This window comes from Dunckerocampus dactyliophorus, chromosome 16 (genome assembly GCF_027744805.1).
Source record: "Dunckerocampus dactyliophorus isolate RoL2022-P2 chromosome 16, RoL_Ddac_1.1, whole genome shotgun sequence".
Lineage (NCBI taxonomy): Eukaryota > Metazoa > Chordata > Actinopteri > Syngnathiformes > Syngnathidae > Dunckerocampus > Dunckerocampus dactyliophorus.
This window is the reverse complement of record NC_072834.1, coordinates 6761684-6784743: the sequence shown is the minus strand read 5'-3', so window position 1 is coordinate 6784743 and position 23060 is coordinate 6761684. Positions and strand designations below refer to the sequence as shown.

At 41.3% G+C, this 23060-nt stretch overlaps 1 protein-coding gene across 1 annotated transcript; it reads right to left on the bottom strand.

The window, feature by feature from the left end:
* Nucleotides 1-385: 385 nt before the first annotated feature.
* Nucleotides 386-22514, bottom strand: abcg4a (ATP-binding cassette, sub-family G (WHITE), member 4a). The gene is made up of 15 exons (XM_054755865.1): nucleotides 21775-22514; nucleotides 16923-17152; nucleotides 11068-11185; nucleotides 10868-11000; nucleotides 10746-10796; nucleotides 10509-10654; nucleotides 10321-10444; nucleotides 8772-8886; nucleotides 8554-8693; nucleotides 8079-8177; nucleotides 5682-5850; nucleotides 5479-5579; nucleotides 4394-4552; nucleotides 4198-4316; nucleotides 386-3625 (listed from the first exon to the last, which is right to left on the bottom strand). The coding sequence occupies exons 2-15, from the start codon at nucleotides 17149-17151 to the stop codon at nucleotides 3400-3402; spliced, it is 1929 nt and encodes a 642-aa protein (XP_054611840.1). The 5' UTR covers nucleotide 17152; nucleotides 21775-22514; the 3' UTR covers nucleotides 386-3399.
* Nucleotides 22515-23060: the final 546 nt, after the last annotated feature.

Below are 23060 nucleotides of genomic sequence, written 5' to 3'. Positions count from 1 at the left end.
TGTCACCTAATTGAGATGGTTAACAAATTACAAATAAATTATAAAAAAATCAGAAATATAAAATATATAAAATCCTGTAAATAAGGAAATACATAATAATAGTAATAAAATATGAATACAACAATCAGCTTCAAGCAGTTGAAATAGCACAGTTTGTATACAATAACTACTACTTTTACCCTATGCAATATCTACATGCAAACTAAATAAAATAACTACAACGACATGCGATATGTATGGATAGATGTTGAAGGTGATTTTTCCCCCAGATTTTTTAGCACCTGCCGATATTGCCTAATGGACCAGCCGGCTCTAAGTGTACAATGTCCCTTGCACTACTGTATGTGTAAGTACAGTACATACAATACATTTACAAGCAACGGCAAAGGTTATAAATGAGTTTTATTATAATGATAGAACAGCTTTCAGTATACAGAACTAGCATGTTCATAAATTAGGTGAGGGGAAGGGGGGGTGGACAGTAAATGACACACAAATCATAACAGACAAAAACTTTGTAACAGCCTTTCAAGATTCTGCCACAAGGTTTGTACATAAGAAGATCTGTACACAAATAAATCTCACACGAGGAAAATTCCGGTGACAGGTGGAACAGTAATATGGCAATGAAAGCTGAATGAAAAGTTTTGTACTTTCTGCTTTGAACATGCATTTATATGCTGCATCTTGATTCAATTCCAAAACCCCTTAATACTGCTGATATGATACATGATCTGATTCAATTAGTGGAGCTAAATGCCGTGGTGGCGTACCCAATAGACTTATAATAACACCAGTTTAGGAGAATGTAAAATTGGATTGAATTGTTCCAGCCATTGTTGGAATAGTTGATATTTTAATGACTGCATAAATGTATCAGTGAAAGCCTATTTAGGACATTTTCTTTGGTTAGGAAACTGATGAGGCAACATAATCCCTGTGAGAAGTGCAGCCATTATGAATGTAGAATTTGCAGCAGAGGAGACAATATTCTTGTTTTTCCCATCTTTGGTGCGTAAGTCTTCAAACATGCAGAAGCCAAGGCTTTCTTACACTGGTTAATGACTTCCAACACTGCTGCATTGTTCCTGGGTCGATCTGCTTCTTTTTTTCTTCTTCTTCTGCATTTTTTTTTTTTTTTTACATCTTGCAGAGTCAGCAGGCAGCTATGGGTTTTCATCTAATTTGAGGACGGTAAAAACACTTATCTGTTGTGTTGGCAATAAAATGACTATGTAATATTTCCTGTACAGCCGCAATTTCCTGCACTTGAGAGCTAATTATCCTGACGGGGTCTGGCATTAAAAGGCAACATCTTCCCGATGGCATTAACATCATTTGAAGTACCCATCTACAGTAAATTTTAGTTGTTCTGCTTTTATCCCTAAAAGTCACCCCCGTTCATACACCTGAAACAAAAAAATCTTTCTACAATGCATTACAATACATTTGGATTACTGTTGCACATACGGTAATAACATTGTCAATAAATTAAAGTGCTTAAATATGTTTGTAAAAAAAAAAAACATATTCATGACGCCAAAGCAGTGGGATGTTCAACAATCAAGCAGTCACAATGTTTTCTATTGCTATAATGACACAATCAGGCTACTGTATTACTTTCCGGAAAGGGAGTTGCAATTCATATCATATCTCTGAAATAAGACACCACCGCTGGCTGTTTTAGTCATATGGAACAATCATTATTACACTTGTTTCTTAAAAATATTATATTTAATTATCTATCATTGTTAATTATCCACAATTCATGTTAATAATACCTGTACTACTATTACTACTATTATCGTTATAATAATAACAATTATTATTATTCAATATCCTTGCCCTCATTTATTGATTGCATCTCCACATTATCTTTCATGCCTTCATTTTTCATTCACACTTGAGGTTCCTCAGGTTTTTAAAAGGTTTTGCATCTGCCCCCTAACATGTTCCAATACTAACATTTATATGGGGACATAATTATACCATGACATTTCTGTTCCTATACAGTGAACAGGCAGCATTCTGTTGCTGTTTTCTCGTTATACTTTCCAAGCAGTGCTTGCCAAGCTTTAAGCTTTCAAAAAATAAAATTATAAATACAAATAAATAATAATAATAATAAAGCATATATCGAAAAGTGCATTGTACATTTTTTTCACAGCATAACATAGCCACTGTACAATTGTTGATTATATGCCTACATTGTTTTATGCAATATAATAAGGATTACTAAGTAGCATAGATTGAGTAAGAAATATTTCATTGCAAGTCTACTGAAAAAGAGTTGCATTGCCCTGGAACAAGGATGCACGTGTGTGTGTTTGTGTGTGTGTGTGTAGGTGTGTGTGTGTGAGTGTGTGTGTGTGAGACAGACAGGCATGTATGCTGATATAAATTGTGTGCGCAAACATCGAGCACTGAAGCAGACAAAGCTCATATCATTCTAGTTCAGAGGCACACAATCCGCCCAGCCAGCATTTCAAGTATCTTGCATTGTTTTTGGAAAATACACATCAGTCAGACATCAGCAAAGCCGAGTGATGGGGAGAGAGAGAGAGAGAGAGAGAGGACAAAAATATGCAGCTCACGGAGGAGGAAAGAAGTACTTGGAAGGATTGCTTCAAAAGATGAGCATCTCTTTTTTTCTAACCATGGCTATTGCACTTCTTCTAATTGCAGCCAGTACATTTAAGTTAGCTCATCAGGCCGGAAGCAGCTGTCATGCCTGTTTTCACATTATGGTTGTCTCTGTGAATGCTTCCCGGTACAAACAAGGAGCAGGCTCAGAGTCAAAGTACTGACAGCAGAATGATTATTCCAGACGAGTCTCTGACAATGACATCTTTACAAGTCCTTCAGCCGCATCCAAATGCCATGTTCATGCTGCAAAAATGATCCATCCCTGAAATGGAAAGTCATCCTGTGGCAGTTGTTATGTCAGGATTGTATCTCAAAAAAAAGGAAAAGCCAAAATCTCTTCAAGAAAAGTGAGAAGCTGACAAAATTCTGGCACTTATAGTTTCCACTTTCTCTGGAATGTATTATTCTTGAAATCTGGGCATCGGGATGGGTGTTATCCGATTAAACACCAATCCGGGTTTACTATCCAGGCATTGAGGGGAAACAAGTACTTGGACGTTCCTGCACCAAGATGGTTTACCAGCATTGGTATGAATTGATGTGGCACTTTCCTGGAAACAAGCACGCATTCCTGGTCCTTAGTTTAAATAAACATGCTTTTCGTGTTTTCAGTCATTGTTCATGAATGGTCAGTATCCTCCTAGACAGTGATAGTGATTGTAAAAACAATGAAACAACTAAGAGAGGAAGTGTTTTCATGAAGTAACAAGCAGTTTTATGGATAACGTTGAACTGATATTTTCAATGATCTGCTCAACGCTCTGACTTGACTTTGTACCGCAGGACCAGGTAGGTGGCCAGTCTGAGAATCAAGAAGAAAACGCCCAGCACCATGAAGTCGACGTAGAGCTTTGCATCCTCCACATCCAACAGTTGCAGGACCTCCTCTGGCTTTTGAAATTTACACACCAGACCCGGACACTCAAGTTCAGTGCGGTTCATCCCGTAGATGGAGAGTATCACGCCCTCAAATCCATACCTGGAAGAAGCAAATCACAATGAACATAGTTGTCTTAAAACCTCAAATGATGACTAATTACTAAGGATATTCGATAATATCAACAGACCTATATTAAATAAAAATGAAATATTTGTTCATATTGGTATCGTTTTTTTCTGCCAATAAAGATATCGGCGTGCGAATGACAATATCATGCACCACACAGCAACAAAGTTTGCTAGCTGAATATGTCCTAGGTCGGGAATTATTTCCAAGTTTCACCTTTAGATTGTAAATATACAATTTGCAATGACTGTAAAGCGATTGTAAAGCGCATTGCGTATTGCAGTATTTTTCTTATTTTGCACAAACAGTGTTTATTTGTGAAATGCATGGAGTGACATCACAGTAAAAGAAGCATAAGGTGTTCATTCTTTACATGAGATTATCATTACCATTCATGACTTGACATTAGTTTGAGGGAAGAGCTGCTGCCTATATTGGTAAGGGCAATAAAGTGCTGGACAATATTGGCATATCGGGTTTTGGTAAAAAGCCACGACCGAGTATTTCTATTAGCCACAATACATTTAGCAAAAGTCTGAGTATACCTGACATAAGAGACATAGGAGCTCCACTGTAGGTATTTGGGAATGGTGTCAAAATTCACAAAGAAGCCAGAGAAGAGTAGCACAGGTATGGCTGTCACCGGACCTACAAATGTCGCTACCTGCGGAACAACATTACATACTTTACTGAATACTGAATGAGCTCACCTTGTTAGGAGGTACCTCAAAAGGACCCTACCTGCAGAGACGTGGACGCAGCGCCAATAAGCAGCCCTAGAGACTGGGCTACCAGGGCTGTAGATGTGGACAAGGCCACGAAGAGCAGGTAGCGACCAGCCTCTGGAGGCTGTTCAGTCATCCAGTACACGATACTGCAGTACATGATTGGACAAATCACCTGTGAACAAGATTATGCAACATTTATGAACTAGACACATATCCCAATCATGTACTAATGCTGCTGCTGGGATCTATACAGTATGAAAAGTGAGTACACTCTTTGCATTTGTGCAAGCATTTCTATTACAGTGTATCTTCTTAGGGGACAATACTACTACTTTGGAGTAGTCATGGTGCAGCAGTATTGCTTTGCTGCCAACTAATAATGATTGGGCACACAGCCATTATTGGCTAAATAGCTGGCAACACCAGTGAGTACCAAGAGAACTGCGCTTTGCTATCAGGCATGTTGGTGGTCGGGTCACGGTATGAGGCTTCACGAGTGCTACCAGGACTGGGGAGCTGCGGTTCATTGAGAGAAACACAAATTCTGTGACATTCTCAAGCACAGCATGAGTCCCTCCTTGGGAAAGTGGGCCACATGGCAGTTTTCCAACACAACAACGAGGCCAAACACACCTCCAAGATGGCTAGTGCCTTGCTGAGGAAGATGACGGTAAAGGTGATGGAGTCCAACTGAGCACTGGTGGGGCATCCTCAAGTTGAAGGATGGTGGAGGAGCACAAGGTGTCTAACATCCGCCAGATCAACAAGGAGGAGTGGAAGAGGATTCAACCATGAAGTAACAACCTGTGTAGCTCTGGTAAATTCCACGCCAAAGAGGATTAAGGTAGTGCTAGATAACAATGGTGCTCACACTAAATAGTCATACATTGGACATGTTCACTCACTTTTGTTGCTGGCTTTTTACACTGACTACTCTAAGTTATATCCAATTTTCAAATAGTATTGTCCCTTGAGAAGATATAAGAAGATATAATAAAATATCTTGCTGAAATGCGAGGGGTGTGAGATACTGTATACTGCTCTGTTGAATGAAATCCATTGCAAAATGGCCACACCACCAAATCAATGAAATATTACCTGGAATGGTACATCTGCCACTGTTTTTGCCAAGTAGTAGGCCTTGAGGCTGTACCAGTAGTTGAGGTGTTCCCTTACAAACACAGACATTTCCAGAGGAACTGTGGAACCAAAGCAGTAATAATAAGTGTCTTTCCACTTCAACTGGGACTGAGCTGTAAGTCAATGGAGTATTTCTCGGTCCTGACGGGATGAGCTCTTACAAGTTAGAACGGTGGGCATCAGAGCAGCGAACATGAGGAAGAGCATGGAGAAGAAGAGGAAACCCGTGTTGTTGAAGACTTTACTGGCGTCGTTGCCGATTTTGAGATAAAGCAGACCGATCAGCACTCCGATCAACAGATGGGACATCACTCGGAGGTGGGTCAGCACCTTTGCAAACAAGTGATTTTAAAATCAAATACATCATCTTCATCAACAAGTCCTCTCCAAAAGATATCAGACTTTATACTCACAACAACTTAACCAGTTGGGTGGAATTAGAGACTGTATATAAATAAAGTCCATCAAATCTGTTATTGTGTCTGGACTCAGTGTTAGTGTAGATGAGGTGCTCTAACGAATCCGCCTAGCGCACATACAGTCACAGCTCTCCCGCACAGTGTCTGTCCTATTTATTGTTTAATATGTCAAAATAACTGCTGTATGAAAAGGTATTAAAAACAAAAATGCTAGATGAAAATACAGTGGATCCTGGCATGTTTTAGACACTCGGGTAAGGAGAGGGGCAGAGCTGTCAACCAATGTCACCAGCTGGTGGTGAGTTGGCGCCGATGGTGGGGGAGGATGCCGGTCAGACCTGGTAGGCCCAAACGCATTGTGAGGGCCTGCTGGGAACATCTGGCAGAGTCCCCTGTCAAAAGGAGTTTCAACTCCCACCTCCAGGAGAGCTTCGACCATGATCAGAAGGAGGCGGTAGACATTGAGTCTGAATGGGCCAAGTTCCGTGCCTCCATTGTCGAGGCGGCTGATCAGAGCTGTAGCCGTAAGGTGGTCGGTGCCTGTCATGGCGGTAATCCCAGCACCCAACACCAGCGATGAGGGATGCTGTCAAGTTGACGAAGGAGATAGCTGACAGGTACCGGAAGGGAGTTTGCCCAACCAGTTTATATGTGTTTTGTGGTCTTTGAGAAAGCATTCAGCCGTGTTCCTCGAGGAATTCTGTGGGGAGTGCTTCGGGAATATGGGTACCGGACCACCTAACTCGGCAATAAGTCGGACCCGTTTCGAGTACGGGTTAAACTCCACCAGGGCTACACTTTATCATTGATTCTGTTCATTACTTTTATGGACAGAATTTCTAGGCACAGCCAGGGCGTTGAGGGGTTCTGGTTTGGTGACTGCAGGATTGTGTCTCTGCTTTTTGCAGATGATATGGTCCTGCTGGCTTCATCAAGCCGAGATCTTCAACTTTCACTGGGTCAGTTTGCAGCCTAGTGTGAAGCCGCTGGGATGAGAATCAGCACCTCCAAATCTGAGTACATGGCTGATGAAATCCTGCCATAAGTAGAGGAGTTTGCGTACCACAGTGTCTTATTCACAAGTGAGGGAAGGATGGAACGCGAGATCGACAGGCGGATTGGTGCAGCGTTTGCAGTGATGTGGACATCGGTCTGTTGTGGTGAAGAGGGAGCTGAGCAGAAAGGCAAAGCTCTCAATTTACCGGTCGATCTACGTTCCTACCCTCACCTATGGTCATGAGCTTTGGACAGTGACCGAAAGGACAAAATTGCAGGTACAAGAAATTAGTTTTCTCCGTAGCGTGGCTGGGCTCTCCCTTAGTGATAAGGTGAGAAGCACTGTCATCCAGGAGAAACTCAGAGTGCTACTGCTGCTCCTCCACACAGAGAGAAGCCAGATGAGGTGGCTTGGGCATATGGCCAGGATGCCTCCCAGACGCCTCCCTGGTGAGGTCTTCAGGACACGTCTGACCGGTAGGAGGCCTCGGGGAGGACCCAGGACACGTCGGAGAGACCATGTCTCTCAACTGGCCTGGTAATGCATCGGGATCCGTTGGGAGGAGCTGGACGAGAAAGCCAGGAAGAGGGAAGTCTCACGGCCCCACCAATTTTCGGTCAAAAAATGATGATTATTTTTTAAATGTTTGTTCTCCAAAAACAGGTTGTTTTTTCTGCTCATTCACCACAAGTCTATATTAATTTATAAATACTAGATAATACAGGTAAAATGACCAGTCCAAGGTGTACCCCACGTCTTGCCCAAGGTAGCTGGGATAGGCTCCAGCATACCCCTGCCACCCTAGTGCGGACAAGCGGCATAGAAAATGATGAATGAATGAATACAGGTAAAATGGGCAGCAGATATGTAACACTGTTAGAAAGCCCACAATTCTTTACGTTTACTTCTTCAAGCTTCACTGACAATGTTTTTCATCAAACGTTGCGATTTAGCATTTTGTTCAGCGGTCCTTCAACGCACCACAGTTGTGTGCTCGGCTCTGAGACGAAAAAAGTTTGTTGGCAGTTTGTTTTAGCAGCCATCCCGTGAGCCATACGTAACCACAGCAAAAAGCAGGATATCTACTGTACAGTATTTTCATTGAATTTGACACAAAATATGCTACTTAAAATCAACGGTACCGTGTCTCTGCAGATTGTAATGAAGGTTCTTTTGAAGAGGATGCAGAACTGTGTGAATGTACTGGTGGCAAAGCTATGTTTCTCGAGGGTTCCTGTGTCCTGTGGAGACAGAAATGGAATGCAACCTGTCAGAGAAATAACTGTCCATTTCTGTATATGTTGAAAACTACTTGTTGTCTTATGCTTTGTGAGGAAAGTTAAGAGTCCATAGAGACATTTCCCAAAGAATTATAAAGAAAACAATACAGTTGTTCAAAGTCTGTGGTATTGGCTAATATGTCAAAACATCATAAAGGAACTAATTTTTATTATTTTTATAATTACTAGTTTTGTGTTCAGAGAGTGAATGCTTCTAATCTATTAAGATCAAACTGAATGCGACTTCCTGTCACATACTTCTTGTTGTCACGTTTGTGATCATGCTGAAAGGTGTGATTGTGCGGCGTAAATATTGTAAGATGGTCACAATCCCTACACTGTGGCACTGGGAGTGACAGGAGGGGTCACTCTTGTCTCTTGAGTTCTTCTTGCCCTCCTCAGAGCACAGCCCACCCTGGACTGCCTCGAACAGCACCGGATTCAAGTCTCCATACTCTCCTGATGCCACCTCAATGACTGGAGGGAGAGAAGACAAACAGAAGGGCTGAGAAACACTGACGCTCTCACGTAGAATTCAAGCATTTGGTGACTCACTGAAATCAGCAGGATTGTGATATGTTGGGCAGTGGAGGCCCAGGTTCTTCAGGTAAGGGATGAGGTAAGGGACTGTTCCCTTGTATATGCATTGACCTTGACTGAGGATGTACAACTGCAAGAACAGCATAGAGCATAAGTTCATACACTTTGCTATGAAAAATGTTCACCTTACAGACACAATAACACAATAAACTTCGGCAAAGGCTGAAATTTGTAAAACGTTAATAGATAATTAGATTAGGATCAGATTAGGATTAGATTAGATTAGATTAGATTTATAGAGGATGTTACAAAAGTGTCATTTTGAAATTGTTTCTCAACTTTATGCAGATACTGTGAAAAAAATCTTCATCCACTGCTGTTTTTATTTGTTTTAATGACCTTTTTCACAAGGACCGACACAATTAGCAGGATACCATATTTTGTACAGGGGTGGCACATGTACCAAGAAAGAATCCATAACATTTTGGTGAGGAATTTATCATTACAGTTTGAGAAACAGTCGGGCCCCCAGAATCATTATGGCATCCCCCGTCTGTTTGTCATCCTCATTGAACCAGACAGCAGCCTGCTGACTAACACATAAACGCAAATACATTCCCACGAATGTTTTTTTCAAATTTGTTAACAATTCAGCCTTGGTGGAGGTCTGTACTGTAATTATATGTGGTCATTAAAGATTTCCTACATGATAACCACATAGCGTATTTAATGGCGTCCTAGACTTTTGCATAGTACTGTACACCAAGAATCAATGGGTTCTTCCTTGCAAAGGTGTCTGACCCATCTGACCCCCGCTACGCACGGGAGGCGACGTCTCCTCGAGTCCATTCATTTTCAATGAAACCTGCGCAATAAGGCGATTATCACAATTCTCCCTCCAGCCAAGCGACACGCAAAATTTGTGCATGCTAAAATGTTGTGCTCGCGCGCATGTCACTGTGCACACGCTGGCTTGCGACGCGATCCCAGAGTGTTGAAAAATGTTCAACTTTTCATCACTGTTGCCCAGACGATATAATTAATTATTTTCCATATACTATACCGCTTCTCTTCTTTTAGGGTCGCGGGGGCATGCTGGAGCCCCCTGACTTCGGGCGAGAGGCGGGGTACACCCTGGACTGGTCGCCAGCCAATCGCAGAGCACATATAGACAAACATTCATACCTATGGACAATTAACCTAACCTGCATGCTTTTGTAATGTGGGAGGAAACCGGAGTACCCGGGGAAAACCCACGCACACACGGGGAGAACATGCAAACTCCACACAGAAATGCCCAAGGGAGAATCGAACCCAGGTCTGATCTCCTGACTGTTACTGTGTTGACCAACATGCTAACCACTAGACCACCGTGCGGCCTATATCATTAACATATGGAATATGGATGGATATTAATGATATAATGACAATTCTAATTATACAAAATGATTCACGTTTGGCGCCACTGACTGACTATATTGCTCTTTTAGTCAAATAACATGAGTCTTGCTGAACGGCTGCAAATAAACCATCAGAAAAACAACCGTGTAGGCATTCAGGTCACCTTATCAAACATTTCAAAGAGCTTGGCACTGGGCTGATGAATGGTACAGATGATTGTCCGCCCTCCCTGAGCCAGCGACTTCATGAGGGAAACCACCTGGAAGCACGACGCGCTGTCCAGTCCACTAAAAAGACAGGTTGAGATTAGCCCAGATGGCGCAGACTGGAAGAAGCGTGACGTCGTCGTACCTTGTGGGCTCATCGAAGAACATGACAGGAGGATTGTTGACCAGCTCGAGGGCAATGGCAAGTCTTTTACATTGACCCCCCGAAAGAGAGTTGGTACGTGTTTGAGCGCAGTCCAGCAGCCCTAGAGCTGTCAGTATCTCACGCACCTATGACATGAACAACACGATAAGACGTGTGCAATGAGAAAGTCATCAAAAATCAATCCAACCGTGCTTAAATATATCAACTCGGACTTACAAGTTCTTTTTTGACCTGCATGCTCTCATTGAGTTTCAGATTGGCAGAGACCTGAAGGACAGATACTGAAGATACTGACACTGAAGAATCGATGAGAAAAGGGAGGAAATGCATGACCTCACCATCATGGCCTCCCTAGTCGTGAGGTGCGGCAGCAGCATGTCATCCTGCATGATATAGCAGGACATCTTCCGGAAGGTTCGCAAGTCTCTCGGGCGGCCATTCACTAGGATTTGGCCCTTCATGCCTGTCTCCCTGCAGCCAAACAGAAACAATGAGCACCTGTTCAACTTTAGCCGTTGGTAGGCGTTCATAGTCTTACCTGTATCCTGCCAGGATATTCATCAGGGTGGACTTCCCCGCCCCTGATGGCCCCATGATGCCAATAAGCTCTCTGCTGTTAAATCTTCCAGAAAGACACTTGAGGAGGGCTTTGTAACCTGATGAAGAGGAAAAAGACCAATTCCTGTTACTGCTGCACTTGATCTTAATTGACCAGACAATTACGTCTAAAAGTGCTCGAAAGTTGGATTCCACTTTTGGATCATCACAAGGACATTTTTTTGGAAAAATACTCAAATGTATCATCTTTATACACTGTAGCACACGCCTTATTGTGTATATATATAAGTCCATGTGACAAATGTCTTTTTAAGGTTATTTAGAAAAGGTGAAGCACAAAAACAGCCATGCAAATTGGACACGAATGCATTTGAGAACACCTTCAAACCATGTTTGTCTGCACGTTTCCCAATCAAGTAATGACATTTCCTGTATACAATGCATCCAATAAGTATTCACAGCGCTTCACTTGGTCCACATTTTATGTGACAACCTTTTTCCAAAATGGAGTAAATTCATATTTTCCTCAACACAATACCTCATAATGAAAATGGTTACAATTTTTTTTGTGATTTTTTGCAAACGTATTAAAAATATAAACTAAAGAAATCACATGTGCAAGTATTGACACCCTTTGCCATGTACGGTAGCTGAAAAAAATTGATCAAGTCCACCCCGTTTCCACTGATCATCCTTGAGATGAGAGAGGTGCTGCGAAGAGGAATGGGTAAAATTTGCCCAAAGATAGATGTGCCAAGCTTGTGGCATCATATTCAAAAAGGCTTGAGGCTGTAATTGCTGCAAAAGGTGCATCAACAGAGTATTGAGCAAAGGCTGTGAATACTTCCATGTGTTTTCTGAAGGTTTTTTATTTTTAATTCATTTGCAAACACTTCAGAAAAAGCTGTTTTTATGTTGTCATTACGGGGTGTTGTGAACAAACATTGATCCCCAATATAGTAACTCATACATAATGAACATTCTATAGAATTTCCTATGCTGATACCTAACAAAACCCAATGACACAAAAAGTGGGGAAGTTAATACAGTACATTAAATTAATTTTCAATATATTCCCTAGGCAGTGAAGCAATCATAAACTATGACGATTCAGCCAGTGGTATCATGTTTCACGCTTTCAAAGAAGCAAGACTACAGAGAGATATTAAACATATGTTACAATGCACTCAGCCAAATGCTGCTCTCCTTGCAGCAGGCTTTTAAAATGGCAATTATGAAGATGGTCCAGGCTGACTAATGACAGAAAAGACATAAAGTAATAAAAAAAAAAAAAAACGTGTCACATTAAAGACTGTCCTAAATCCTAAAATGGTAGCAGAATGAAAAGTTAAAGATGTTTATCTTATCCCTGCTTTCTAGAGTTTTGCATGTGGTTTAGCATTACTGATGCTCCAGACTGCTGCTGTGGCTTGTGCATAATAACGCTTTTATCTGCGTGACACTGCAGAGACATCTTTATCACCGTGTCTCAAAGGCCCAGCAAGAGCAGCTCAATGTCCGCTCATGACCCCACAAGCACATTTTAAAACCCCCAAATTAGGCACTGTAGTTATAGCGTAGAGCGGTGTAGAACTATACTGCATCGTACAGTACTGAGATAATATTTTTCCCAGTCTGGTCAATCAATTAGGAAATGATAAGCCTGTTCACAGAGAAGGAACACGTTGTATATCAAAGCTATGATCTAAAACAAATGAGATACTGAGGCAAAAAAACGATGTCTTGGTTTTCCTGATCAGTAGATTGCATTCAGATTCCATGTCCCCATTCCCCTCAGGGCAAGGGCAGCACTTTATCTTTATCTGATATTTTCTCAGTAAATTGATAGCAGAGAGGTGCATGAATAACACAGCAGCAGCAGCCACGCCAGCAGACATATATTTGAATCATTTGCTGGGGTGAACACAGTTCATGCTGGACTAGAAGGGAATTCCATGATAGTTTGTGCATGTTGAGGTAGCAGAAATGAAGTGAGGCCTCAGCAAAGCAATTCTGAGATATAGAACACCCCAGATGTTGTACAATTTGGTGTTCAACTATGCCTCAAAAGTCAAACAAAAACCTGAACTTCAATCCATTATGATGTGTGACATCACTAAGATGTCAACAAATTTTGTGAGAATTCAGCCCAGTGAGCATTTAAAGGGTTGACCGTCTTTTGCTTTTGATTTGGCTTTTTTGTGGATTTTCTTGTGATGTCGCCACACAAGGGCACAAGTGCTTGCTGCTCAGTATGATATGAGCATCAAAATTTGTTAAAATCATATTCGTATACACAAATTCAGCTTCCCAAGCAATTTTAAGCTTTTAAAAAGGACATACTGTATAAACAAAACCACAAAGTTTAACATGTTCCTTTGTTGTGCACTGAAAGACATACAGTGCAGTATTTGTTAAAATAGCCCCATGGTGGGTTAATTAGCAGTCACGCTCAAAAAAAAAAAGTGCAGACTATTTTGATACATGCAATATTGTACAAAAACCAAGGCAAAATTTCAGTGAACATTTTTGCTGAAAAGAGAATCATACGAAAACTGTGGCATACAAAAAGGTCTTATAATGGCAACTATTTGAACCTAAATTCATTATTTCCTACAGGAACAGAAGTTTTGAAATTAAAAAAACTTGGAAGTCAACAAGCACCAACAGAATGGGTTCAACTTTGGAGGGAACGCTGCACATTGTAAACACCTCAAACCTTAAACCTCAGTTTACGTATGTCCCAGTTTTCATACGATTCGGTTTTCGACTAACATTTCTGCCAAAACGTTGCCTCGGTTTTCGTACACCGTTTTCTTACAATATTGCACATAACAAACTAGTACGTTTGCCCCGTTATGTATCATTTTGCTGAATTTAATTCCCTAACTCACAGTCCTTGCATTTTTTATTGAGTGTAACTGCTAAATAACTCGCCATGGGGCCAAAGAAAGCAGCGAGTGCCAACAATTTGATAAAGAAGGTGAGAAACACTATTGAATTCAAGAAATAAGTTATCGGAAATGACCAAGATGGCGATGATAGCTATTTATTTTAAAACCACTTGGATTTAACCTGCCAGCACACACAGAAATAAGAAGTAAAATACATACAAATGTCATACGGGAGGTACCGCTGCACCCTGAAGGGGTCAGGTGTGCGTGAGCTGGAAGGTGCTTGTCACTGACGTCCCTCCACAGAGGAAAAGACAGCGTTTTTTATCTTCTTTCTGCGAGCACTGCCCAGCAGAAAATCCAATGTATTTTTTTGCTCTGCTGGACGAAAAAATGAATTTGACTGCCAAGATGGAGGATTGTATCCCCAAACTTTTCAGACTTTTGAACACATTATCAGAACTTCTCCTGGAGAAGGATAGGGTGCATGTAATTCATATACAAATAGAAGGTAAGAACGCAAATGTGAAAAACTACAAATTATTCTCCATAAAATGCATTTTTTGTTCATATTTTTGCCTTTCTGGAACGGATTAATTGGATTTACATCATTCCTTATGGGAGAAATGGCTTCGGTTTCCATTTGACCTGCAGGAACAAATTAATAATGAAAACTGAGGTTCCACTGTATGTGTGACTGCGAATGCATAGCTGAAAGGGGTGTAAACCATTTAATTCTTCCTGTCTTACCTTGACACAACTGAAGGCATCTTTTACCAATGACCTCCCTCAAGATGAGGGGTGGGGGATCACCCTTGACATTGAAGCAGGTCGCATCATGCCTTCATGCCTATAAAAGCAGCTCTAGTGCACTTCAGCTCATTTATTGCTCTACCAATACGAGATTAATTTTCAGAGCGGGGTGGAACCATGCACAGCCTTTTCTGTGCGCGCCCCGTTTACCACAGTCATTTTTAGAAATGACTCAGAGCCATGTGTCATTGAGGTGAAGACTGTATAATGTTCATCACGTCTGACATCACAGGTTCAAGGCTTGTGCGCCTCATCTTTTTGTGTGCCTGTGCTCCAAATGGATGCCAGCATTTTGATTAAGCAGCAGTGGCGTACTAGTTTCGAATAGACTCCCTGCAGAGGCATCTACTGAGCAACAACAGCGACATACTACCTCTGCCATGCGCGAAAGGTGCTTTGTTTGTTGATTGGGTAGTTACGTAGCAGGATTACTTTCTATTGGACGGTTGATGTGCTTGGGAACAACCCATTACATTTTACTGCAGGTCCTGACTATTGCGCAGATACGATATTTGATTTTTTTGTCATTGTAGTCCACGTTAGAAGATGCGACTTAAGAAAGCGGGGTAAAATTGAAGGCATTTGGAGCACAAACTGCAAAATCTCCATCAAGTTAAATGGAGGAGCAGAGGACGCCGAAGTTCTGTCAAAGACATCAAGGAAATGGGCAACTATTGAAGATGACATCATCTCACACTCGGGATGTAAACCTCTTTGTGATGGACAATTTGATTCGAATCTAGAGCCACGGGTTACCATGCGATTCAAAAACGATACAGTTTGAAAACAGAACGGTTCGATAAGGGTGTACAAACGATGCGATTCAGTTTGATTCTATGGTTAATGTTTGTCGATGTAGGCGTTACTCTTACATTAAAAAATAAAGAAGCCAAGTCTATAAAAGTGGCATTCTCACAGTATTTTCAAATGTGCAAATGAGCACATATCCCCAAGCATGCTGTCAGGCAGGGGTTCCCAACCCCCGCATTCCGGTCACAGCAAAGATGGCGGCACTTCACAAAACTCGCTGAGGGGCGTGGCAAAATCAACAACATCATTTCACTTGATCTATGACAGCAATGAATTCTTTCGTTGTATTTTTAAACCTTTTTTGGTGTCATAAGCACTTTAATGTGTCTGATCCTGCCTCACGCACGTATTATCAATCACAGCAGCGATGCCGCATTCCAAGAAATATCGTAACATTTTAATCTCGCGAGCTCCCGTGACACCCCTAGTGGCTATATTAACTCCTATTTACTTCTTGGTATTTTATTTTCTCAACACCTTTTCACACAGGAAGTAAATGCAAATGACAAAATGATTGTGTCGACATGTAAAAGTTATGGTGGGAGTGAATGATCAGAAATAGACAACCAAAAGGGGTAGGATTAAATAAGATCGGCTTCTTCCTACTCTTCTTCGGACATGTACTGTATTGTGTCATCATGCGATGTTCCTTCATGTAACTTCTTAAGCATGTGAGAAAAAAACATGACCATAACAACTGATAGATAGCTCAATAAACAGATAGCAAGATCATGTTTGTTATAAATGGCAGTATGCTCGATGAGTAAAAGCAGCCTAATTGTGAAAGACTTTGCTTAATCAGGAATAGCTGATGCACTTCCTGTTCACACATCGTCTGCATGATGAGTCGACGAGCCAGAGGAGACAACACAAGCGCACACACACAGCTCAGGCTGGATTTGATGAGGGAAGGAAAAACATTATTGACTGCTGCTCGATACATCCCGACTGTGGCCCCATCCCTCGTAAGAAATACTCTTAACATTTAGTCTGTCATTTTTCATACCCAGTCAGCCGTACCTGGCCCCTCCTAAGTGTACTTAAACGCAACTGTACCCGCCTTGTTAAGCTTACAGAGCGAGTAAATACAAAGTACAGAGAGATCGCATGATAACTAGCTCTTTCATCATTAATAAGGGTGGTGCGTTTAAATATTGGTCACATTTCATGAGCAGATCAATCATGTGTGTGAAAGGAGATGCAAACAGTGTGATGATCTGTGAGTGTCAATTATTTACTATGCAGCAAAGACAAACTCCTTGTGCAAGAATGACCGGCCCATCTATCACTGGTAAAGGGAGTGGAAGGACTGCAGTACCTCTCCTTCTCCACCAGGGACCCTCGCGAATGGTGTAGGACAGCTCGTTGAACTCCAGGTCCACAGCAGAGCGTCGTGGGAGGTGGGAGAATCGCTGGGCCTCGGTGATGTGATTCTCCACTTTCTTCAGGTGGGTGAGCAGGGGCGCCTCCTGGGGGGCCCCGCTGTGGAGCTTGGTTTCCTCCATGGGGATGCTGACGGAGCCCTGCTCCATCGTCTTCTCTGCCATGCTGGAAAGAGCCGCATAGACACCTTGAAGACATCTGTCTGACTCCATTCATTCAAAGACAGCATTTTCAATCTTAATCCCACAGTCGGCTCTCGGCATAAACACCCTATGCGTTTGTTTAGGGCCACCACCACTGGGGGGCGGGAGCACATGATCAGAAGGGCTCTGACAGGTTCAAGTCAATTTAGATGGGCAGTGTTTATGTTTTCAATAACAAGCGGCATTTGGAGGCTTCAGTGTGATCAGCAATTTATCAAATCAAAGTCTCGTCATGTCAAAGGCCGAAATGAGACCTAAAGGGCGTGCGGGAAAAGAGAACTTTCTCATTCAGTGCTGGTGTAATGGTTGAAATGTGTTTCCTTAGTTTCAGAATGTTGCACATTTCTTTACCCAAAGTTGAGGTTCATTTGTTGGTAGCACAATCTGAAATATTTTGATGTTTTATATTCAGATTACTTGGAAGGCACCCCTGGTTTAGCCAGTAGTGAGACGGGTTAGTTTTACCCTACTGATGGTGTGTTGTTTTGTATTGCGTTAGGATCTGTGGTTCATTCTTGAATTATCCCTATATATTACTCAGAATATTTCTTTTTTGTTTCAGTTGCTATAATGAAGTATGTGTCATTTAGTAGGACACAAACAAAATGTTGTCTAGGGCCACAAAAGGCCCTGCTCACTCCATATCATCACCCTGACTGGCCACCACATTAGATACGCTTAAAGTGTCTGATGAGGTCCAATACAAGAGCTACAAGTACATATGAAAGAGTCAGCAACAGAGAGCTATTCGTGAAACAGGATGTAAACAATATATCTATGATGGCGGTGCTGCTACAAACCACACACTCAGATAATAAATACATTTGAAGGCTCGACGCTGAGCTGATACTCTTAAAAGACACTACTTTTACTTCACCTTACAGTCGACCACTACATCTGGGGCCAATACCTGGATATCTTTTGTCCAAAGAGGTCTACAGTAAGCAACTTTATGGAGAAAATAAGTTTAGATTGAAAAATGAGGAAGGGACTGTGTAAAAAGTGCTTCTGCTAGTTTTCATGTGTAGTTATTAGTTCTCTTGTGTATCCACATAAGACACCAACCCAACCAAAAGAACTCAAGCGACACCTCACAGTATGAAGCAGAAGAGTTCTACACAGCTCCAAACCACAACCACAACAATAAATATTGTTGTTAAATTCACACCTTTCTACCTACTGAGCGTTATTATTAGGTTGTAGAAGAAGTCTGAAGATTGAAGTTGACCTAATGTTGTGACCAGCGTACATACACACATATTGTATATGTTAAATGAACACTGGCGGTAAGGCTTGAAAAATAAAACACAAGAAATATTTGATTCTTGTTTGGGTCCGCCAAGGGACTGGTTAGCCTCACCCGATGGTGTTTCATAAATGAGTGACTGTGCTAAAAAGTGGGTGTTGGGCATGATGCGATTACATGCTGTTAATTGTGTTAACTGGTTGCTTGAATTAATTAACGTGAAGAGTCAGGGTCTGGTTTCAGGTCTACTGATTCACACAAAACATTTCTTGTCGGTATTACCTGCTGATACGTGAACTTATCAACCACTTGAAGCTTCTTAAGGTTCACTGCACAGATTTTAAAAAATATCTTCTCAAGGGACAGTATGGTCGGTACAATCTACCAAGATAATTGTGTCTCGCCTACAGTTAGGCATGGTGGTGCTAGAATCACGGTCTGGAGCTGCATGAGTGCTGCCGGCACTGGAGAGCTGCGGTTCATTGATGGAAAGATGAATTGTGAAGCAGAGGATGGGACGCAGGTCCACATGGCAGTCCACATGGGGCATCCTCAAGCGGAAGGAAGGCAGAGGAGTGCAAGGCTCCACCGGTGATGTCATCATGGAGGAAGAGAATTCCAGTAACAACCTGTGCAGCTCTGGTCAAGTCCATGCCTAAGAGGATTAAGGTAGTGCTACATACCAGTGGTGCTCACACTAAATATTCACACTTTGGACATGTTCACTGTGAGGTGTACTCACTTGTGTTGCCGGCTATTTAGACAATACTGGCTGTGTGTTGCGACATTTTCAGTGGATAGTAAATCTATACTGTCATAAAAGCTGTACACTGACTACTCTAAGTCATAACCAATCTACAATACTGGCCCTTGAGAAGATATAATAAAACGGTTGCTGAACATGAGGGGTGTACTCACTTTTGTGAGATACCGTATGTTACCCATGTGGCCCATTATGCGATACAGGCAAATGCTAAAGGTAATAGGGGTGTAACGATTCATCCGCTACATCGATGCATCCATTTGTATTTCTATGATCCAACTACATCGAGCTGTGTTCAGGAAGTTTCCATTCCGGGCGACATGTATCGATCTAACATTGTTTAAAACGTAATCAATCGATTGAATCGATGTTAGGAAATAAAGCATCGGATTTAAGCACGGCAGGCTTTATATGGATGTGTTTTTTTAGCACTTTTAATGAAAAATACGTTAAACGTTACTCGATTCAGTCTGCCTGTGTGTGACGTCATCGTTTGGCGGGTATGTGGCGGTCACGGGAGTTGCAGTGGACCTGTGGAATACAGTTGATTCACTTCATTCAGTATTCATATTTAACTCATCTGTCCTTATTTGAAGCTCCTTTTAAGTGACATTTATGGGGACAATGTGCAAAGTAAGGACGTTTTGTAAGGCTCTAGACCAGGGGAGTCAAACTGGTTTTCACCGTGGGCCGCATCGCAGTTGTGGTTATCCTCAGAGGGCCACTGTTTTATCATTCTATTTTAGAATTTCGTTAATGAATTATTACATGAATTTTTCATTAATAACTAATAAAAAATAGTCATTGTAAATTGAAAAAAAAAATATAAGGTTTTCTGTCAACATTGACAACAAATACATTTAGCAAGAAAGATTGTCTTTTTGATTAAAAAAAAAATTAAGTTGTATGTGTTGGTAATATTCATTTTGTTTTTACTTTAATATATTATTTTATTATTTATTGTAAACGGAACGGTAAATGTTTATTAAATTATTGTAAAAATATGTTTTAAATATTAAATTTTTTTAGATTACTGTAAAAATATTTTTTATATATTAAAATTGTTACTTATTTAAATATATTTATATTAACTAAAACAAAAATTAAATTACAGCATACAGCATACATATAAAAATACAATAATATAAATATAATTTTACAATAGTATAAAAGTAAAATAATGCAAAATAAAGCTTAAAAAAGTAAAGACAAAATTAATATTAATAACAAAATTACAATATATAGATACAAATATATTTTTTTAGAGTATTAAATTAAGTGTCCTTTTGACATGCATTATTTCAAGGCTTTCGCGGGCCACATAAAATGATATGGTGGGCCAAATCCGGCCCCCGGGCCTTGAGTTTGACACCTGTGCTCTCCTAAACCTGTGCGGCCCAGGAGCAGTGACGCTTTGTGACGTCATCACCCAACACGGCGTGTCCAGGCCAAAACACATACTGTATGTGTGCTGCAAAACTGCTGTCATTTGTGTATTCTTTGTGTATTGTATTGTGTATTGTAAATTTGGGTTGTGCCAACTCTGGTTGCGCCTAAAGGTAAAAAAGCCATACTTTTTTGTACAAATTCCTAAATACTGGCTACTGGCTACACAAACATGACCTTTCCTTACAGTACTTCATGGTATAAAGTCTATGCCAAGGGTGCCCAAACAAACAAAGGGCCGCGTACTGAAATATGAAGGGATGCGGGGGCTACTTTGGTATTTTACATTTTGCAAACCAACCCATTTTCTATATATTTCAAGAAAAAACAGCCTCCATCTGAAGATTTGTGTTATAGGTGACAAAGCGTATTATTAATTTGAACTTTTTCTCCTTTTTTGCAAATGTTCCCATTTTTGAAAACAAATATTTCAACTGCATTGTTGTGAATCTTTTTCTCTCATAATATGAAGACTCTATCCTAAAATATTTTTACTTCATTCTCGCAACATGACTCTGTAGTAATTGTATATGTCCTAGAGCAAAAACATACACGTACTGTATGTTTCTGATCTGTTGTGTTTAAAAAAAAAAAAAAGAAGTATATTTGAGGTCTTCTGAAAAAAATGTGCTTTGAGTGCATGCTTCGATAACAAAATTGTAAATGTCATGTGTTAATACACACAACGTGTCTTTGACCAAACGTGTGTGTTCATGTGATCGGTGCGTATGCAAACATGCACTCCAGCCAGTCTTGTAGCAGCAGACGGACACTGTCTTGACCAAAGTGTAATAAAATATCCTCACATGCACAACATTGACCGTGGCTCTTCTATTGATCACTATGCCATTAGTGAATTTCCATTACCAGGCTGCATATAAGCCCGGGAAAACCTACTTTAATGGCCTCTTAGTCAGATGAAGGCCGGCCCGCCTGTCTGCCTGCCTGTTCGGTCATCATGTGTGGCCCCCACAGCCACGACACGTGAGCACATATAGTAAGATGTGTGTTGCATGGATTAAAATGAAAAAGCACCTGTTGATTATTAAACAAAGTAATCAGGAATATCTGTTTAAAGGTCACATGCAAGCGTTCCTTCACATCGTTGAACCACACACACTGCACTTACTTATGGTTGTGTGTTGAAATAAGCAAGTGAGACGCCTGTCAGGATGGGATAGCAACAGTCCGCAGGAGGTACACCTTCAGGAAAAAAACAACACAATCCCAGCACATCAGAAGCTCCAACAAACAGTCCCAGCCGGTGCTATGACGGAGAATCCAGTTCAGTGGGAAAAAAGGAGAAGGGATTCTTCTTTTGTCAAAATATCTCCCGGGGTGCGGCAGCTGCTCATCATGTCAACATCATCATCATCATCCTGCATCCTCTGCACTGGCAATTCCTGAGTTTAAAATCTTGCCCTGCTTCACCCCACTGTGATCCCGTTCGTATGGCATCCATTCGTTATGAGAGTACAGTCGATGTTGACGAAGAGGAGGACGATGATGATCCTCCTCGAGGCTTGTGGGATGGCGCCACAGGATGCGAACTGAGATGCTGCAACAGTAGCTCGACGTGTGCAGCCGTCGAGCCGGTCGCTCGACGCTTCTGGATGCGCACGCCGGTCAGGGATGTTGCAGGGCGTTGCTGCTGGGATGCCGGAGAAGGCAAGAAGAAGGGCTGTTAAAAAAAAAAAAAAACAACAAATATTTTTACTTAGAGGGTGACGGGAGTCCATTCAATGCACAGTGATGTCTGGCTAGCAGTTACATCATGGTTTGCACATCATGACCACTCATTTTAGAAGCTTAATCAAACATGTTGGCTACTCGCTTGTATATTGTATATTTCAACGCGCTCTCTCTCACACACACACTCACACACACACACACACTGCATGTTTTGATTTGAGTGATAACATTTAGGCCCCGCTGTCTCTTTAACGACCGCACCTGCGCAGCTGCCCGGTGCTGATACTGCAGTGGCCGGGTTATTTTCGGTAAAGCAGCCGGGGTTACTCTCGTTCAAGTGGGCCCGACATGCCTTACATCACCCCCTGAGAGCAAACCACACCATTTTTAGACAATCGCACCTGCCTCATTATATGAGCAATTGGACATGAGCTCCTCTCATCTCATCATCGCCACGGGAGCAAAAGGACACGCGCCAGTGCATCCTAAAGATACCTACATAGATAGAATTGTAATCTTTAAAAAAAATGACAGAATCTGTCATTGTACTTGAATGCGTGTACCTAAATAAGATGGTAAATAATATAAGCATGCTCATTTTTCTCCTGTAACAATTTGTTGTTCTGATGTTTTTAACTCTTACTACTTTACTATATATCGCACCGGTTCAGTCTGCGTGCATATAAACACATTTTAGGAATGGACAGATCGAGCAGGACCCCT

Excerpts from the sequence above, each read along its gene's own strand:
- abcg4a (XM_054755865.1), bottom strand. The coding sequence starts at position 17,151 with ATGGCAGAGAAGACGATGGAGCAGGGCTCCGTCAGCATCCCCATGGAG. Across the intron at positions 5,851-8,078 it reads TTACAATCTGCAGAGACACG|GTGCTGACCCACCTCCGAGT; the intron begins GTACCGTTGATT and ends TTGTTTGCAAAG. Across the intron at positions 4,317-4,393 it reads CTGCGTCCACGTCTCTGCAG|GTAGCGACATTTGTAGGTCC; the intron begins GTAGGGTCCTTT and ends GTTGTTCCGCAG.